Source organism: Acanthisitta chloris, unplaced genomic scaffold, assembly GCF_000695815.1.
Source record: "Acanthisitta chloris isolate BGI_N310 unplaced genomic scaffold, ASM69581v1 scaffold24490, whole genome shotgun sequence".
Classification (NCBI taxonomy): domain Eukaryota; kingdom Metazoa; phylum Chordata; class Aves; order Passeriformes; family Acanthisittidae; genus Acanthisitta; species Acanthisitta chloris.
In genome coordinates this window covers 5,687-8,307 of record NW_008651441.1, presented here as the reverse complement: position 1 = coordinate 8,307, position 2,621 = coordinate 5,687, and the positions used below count along the sequence as shown (strand labels likewise).

General features: G+C 50.6%; 1 protein-coding gene across 1 annotated transcript in view; it reads left to right on the top strand.

Moving 5' to 3' along the window:
- Positions 1–2,621, top strand: part of LOC103801016 (bestrophin-1-like) — a 7,706-nt gene that overhangs the window by 3,359 nt on the left and 1,726 nt on the right. Inside the window, exons 5-6 of the mRNA XM_009073416.1 lie at positions 1,273–1,425; positions 1,870–1,950. Coding sequence (XP_009071664.1) covers positions 1,273–1,425; positions 1,870–1,950 — 234 coding nt within the window. The remainder of the gene's footprint in view (positions 1–1,272; positions 1,426–1,869; positions 1,951–2,621) is intronic.

Genomic DNA, 2,621 nt, shown 5'->3' with positions numbered 1-2,621 from the left:
GGGGCAGGGCAGCCACAGCTTTTCTGGGCAACCTGTGTAAGCACTTCATCACCCTCTGAGGAAATAATTTCTTCCTAATATCTAGTCCTGCCCTCTGTCAGTTTAAAGCCATTGTGCTGTCACTATCTGCCTGTATAAAAAGTCCCTGTTCCTTCTTTCTATAAGCCCCCTTAGAGCCTTCCCATCTCCAGCCTGAACCACCCCAGCCTGTCTTCATGGAAGAGATGCTCCATACCTGACCCACACATGGACCATTGTATCTTGAATCCTCATTCCCAGCTGCACACATCCTCTCTCTTCCATATGCAGACCCAGCTCAGCCTCATTTCCCTAACTCAGACACATCCAACTCTACAGAAACAGCCCCTGTGCAGGGGGAACTAACCACAGTGTGTGCCACACGTGTAGACAGAAATCATAGGTACAGAGAAATCACAGGTAAACACACACAGATCTACTCCAGGCACTGCCTGGCAGGCAGCACATCCCAGGCAGGCAGCTCTGGTGGGGTCGTGCCACACGTGTGAACAAGTTGTGTGCTTGTACTCAGCTGTTTACCAGTCCAGGCAGACACTTTGGCACCAACTTGCTCCTTTGTCTCCCACAATTAGCAGCTCAGATAACACCGATGTCCTCCACCGTGAAACAGGAGCTGCTGCTGCTGCTCACCAGTGCTGAAGGTTAACGGGAACATGTTGGGAAACTGTTCTTGTTTTGAATCCCTTTGTTGTATCGAATGACCACGTGAGAAGCCCAGTTACTTTTAATTGGAAAAGGGGAAGTTTCCAGTCTCGTGACTGCAGGGTAAAGCACAAAGCTCAGTGTAGGCTGAAATCCAGGCAGGCAAACAGAAAGAAGGCTCAGCATGAGAAGCAGGAAGGAAGGAGCTGGTGGCACTGCCAGGGTTCCCCTCCTGGGGTTGGGAGCAGCTTGCCAGCAGGGACTGAGCCATGAGACAGCTTTCAGGCCATCCAGGATGTCACGTGCTTTCTTCTGCCACCATCCCACTGTGACACCTACACATATGTCATTCCAGGGACAGCAGGGAATGACACAGTGTGTGCAACAGCTGAAGGGAAAAGGGAATATTTCAAGCTTTCTGCAGTGAGAATGCATCTTCCTGCAAAAAGCAGAGAAGCCTGGCATAACCGAATCCAAGGTTTTCCAAAGGTTTTCCAGAACCTGCCTCTGGCTTTGGGGATGTGTGGGATGGGACTGAAGAGATGCTGGGAACTCACGTTCCTCTGGTGTGTCCTTTGGCATCTTTCCCAGGTAGTGACCGTGGCTGTTTACAGCTTCTTCCTGGCCTGTTTGATTGGGAGGCAGTTCCTGGATCCAGAAAAAGCATATCCTGGCCATGAACTAGATCTCTTCGTGCCTGTCTTTACGTTCTTGCAGTTCTTCTTCTATGCTGGTTGGTTAAAGGTAAGTCAAAAAAAATATGTCTGGAGCTGGAATCTGACTCAGCCAAGGGTTTTTCTCAGTGTGAGCTCACCAGGAGCCCTGTTGTGTTCTTTGATCTGTGGGCAACAATGGAAAGCCAGGAGGGGCTGAGGGAGTTGCCAAGAGCTTCTGTTTCCAAGTGTTTCACCCTGGAGACCAGCTCCACCTTTCCTAAGCTTTGGTCCTCACTACTTTGGGGAGAAAGAGAGGCAATAGGCTGCACTTTACCTGCAGGTGCAGGAGAGCTGTGATTCCTTGGGGTGGGGGAGAGCCACTGGCAAGCCTCCGCTTTTAACCCACCCCTGGGAGGAACAGCATTGCTTGGAATTCAAGGGACATCACACCTGACTGCCCCACAGGCCTTTTCCCTGCAGGGAAAGGGACAGGTATGACCATGGTGACCTTTGCAATGTGCTCCACATACAGGTGGCTGAGCAGCTCATCAACCCTTTTGGGGAGGATGATGATGACTTTGAAACCAACTGGCTTATCGACAGAAACCTCCAGGTAAGGTGAAGGAAGATCCTCCAGGTGAGCCTGAGCTGCAGTGGAACACCAAGGCAGGTCTACACCTGAGGTGATAGCCAGCCCTACCAGTGCAGACACAAAATTCTCCTGTAACATCTCCCTGCCTGCAATGGGTGGAGAGACAGTCCCTCCACAGCCACGGGGACAGCCCAGGCTCCAGGAAGAATGTGGGGCAAGATCTGTGCCAGGAAAACTCCCCTGCACACTAGGGAATTTGGAGATTTTGGTGTATCTTTATACAGAGACTAACTGCAGCTTCAGTCCATGCTCTGACACATGGGATGGATCCAGGCTGCTTATTTCAAGCCCTAACTGCCTTTGAATGACCCATCACTCCTCTCCCTGGCAGGAATGATATGTCCTCTACTCTTGTGAATGAGGCTTCTCTACCTGTGTCTATCTAAAACTGCCTCCTGTGCTTTCTTCCATGTAGTAACTCCACACCTCCAGCCCTTCCTAACACTGAGCCCTTCTGTCCCATAAGCCTATGTGCTATTGCTTTCCTGTCTCGTCTAGCACCATTTTCCTTCCAATTAATCAAATCTCTGTGTGGAAAACAACCCAAGTGACAGGAAACCACAGGAAATCACAGCAAACCCAACCACTTGCCTCTCTTCCGTACAACACTGCTTCCTCCTGCCTGCATCCTT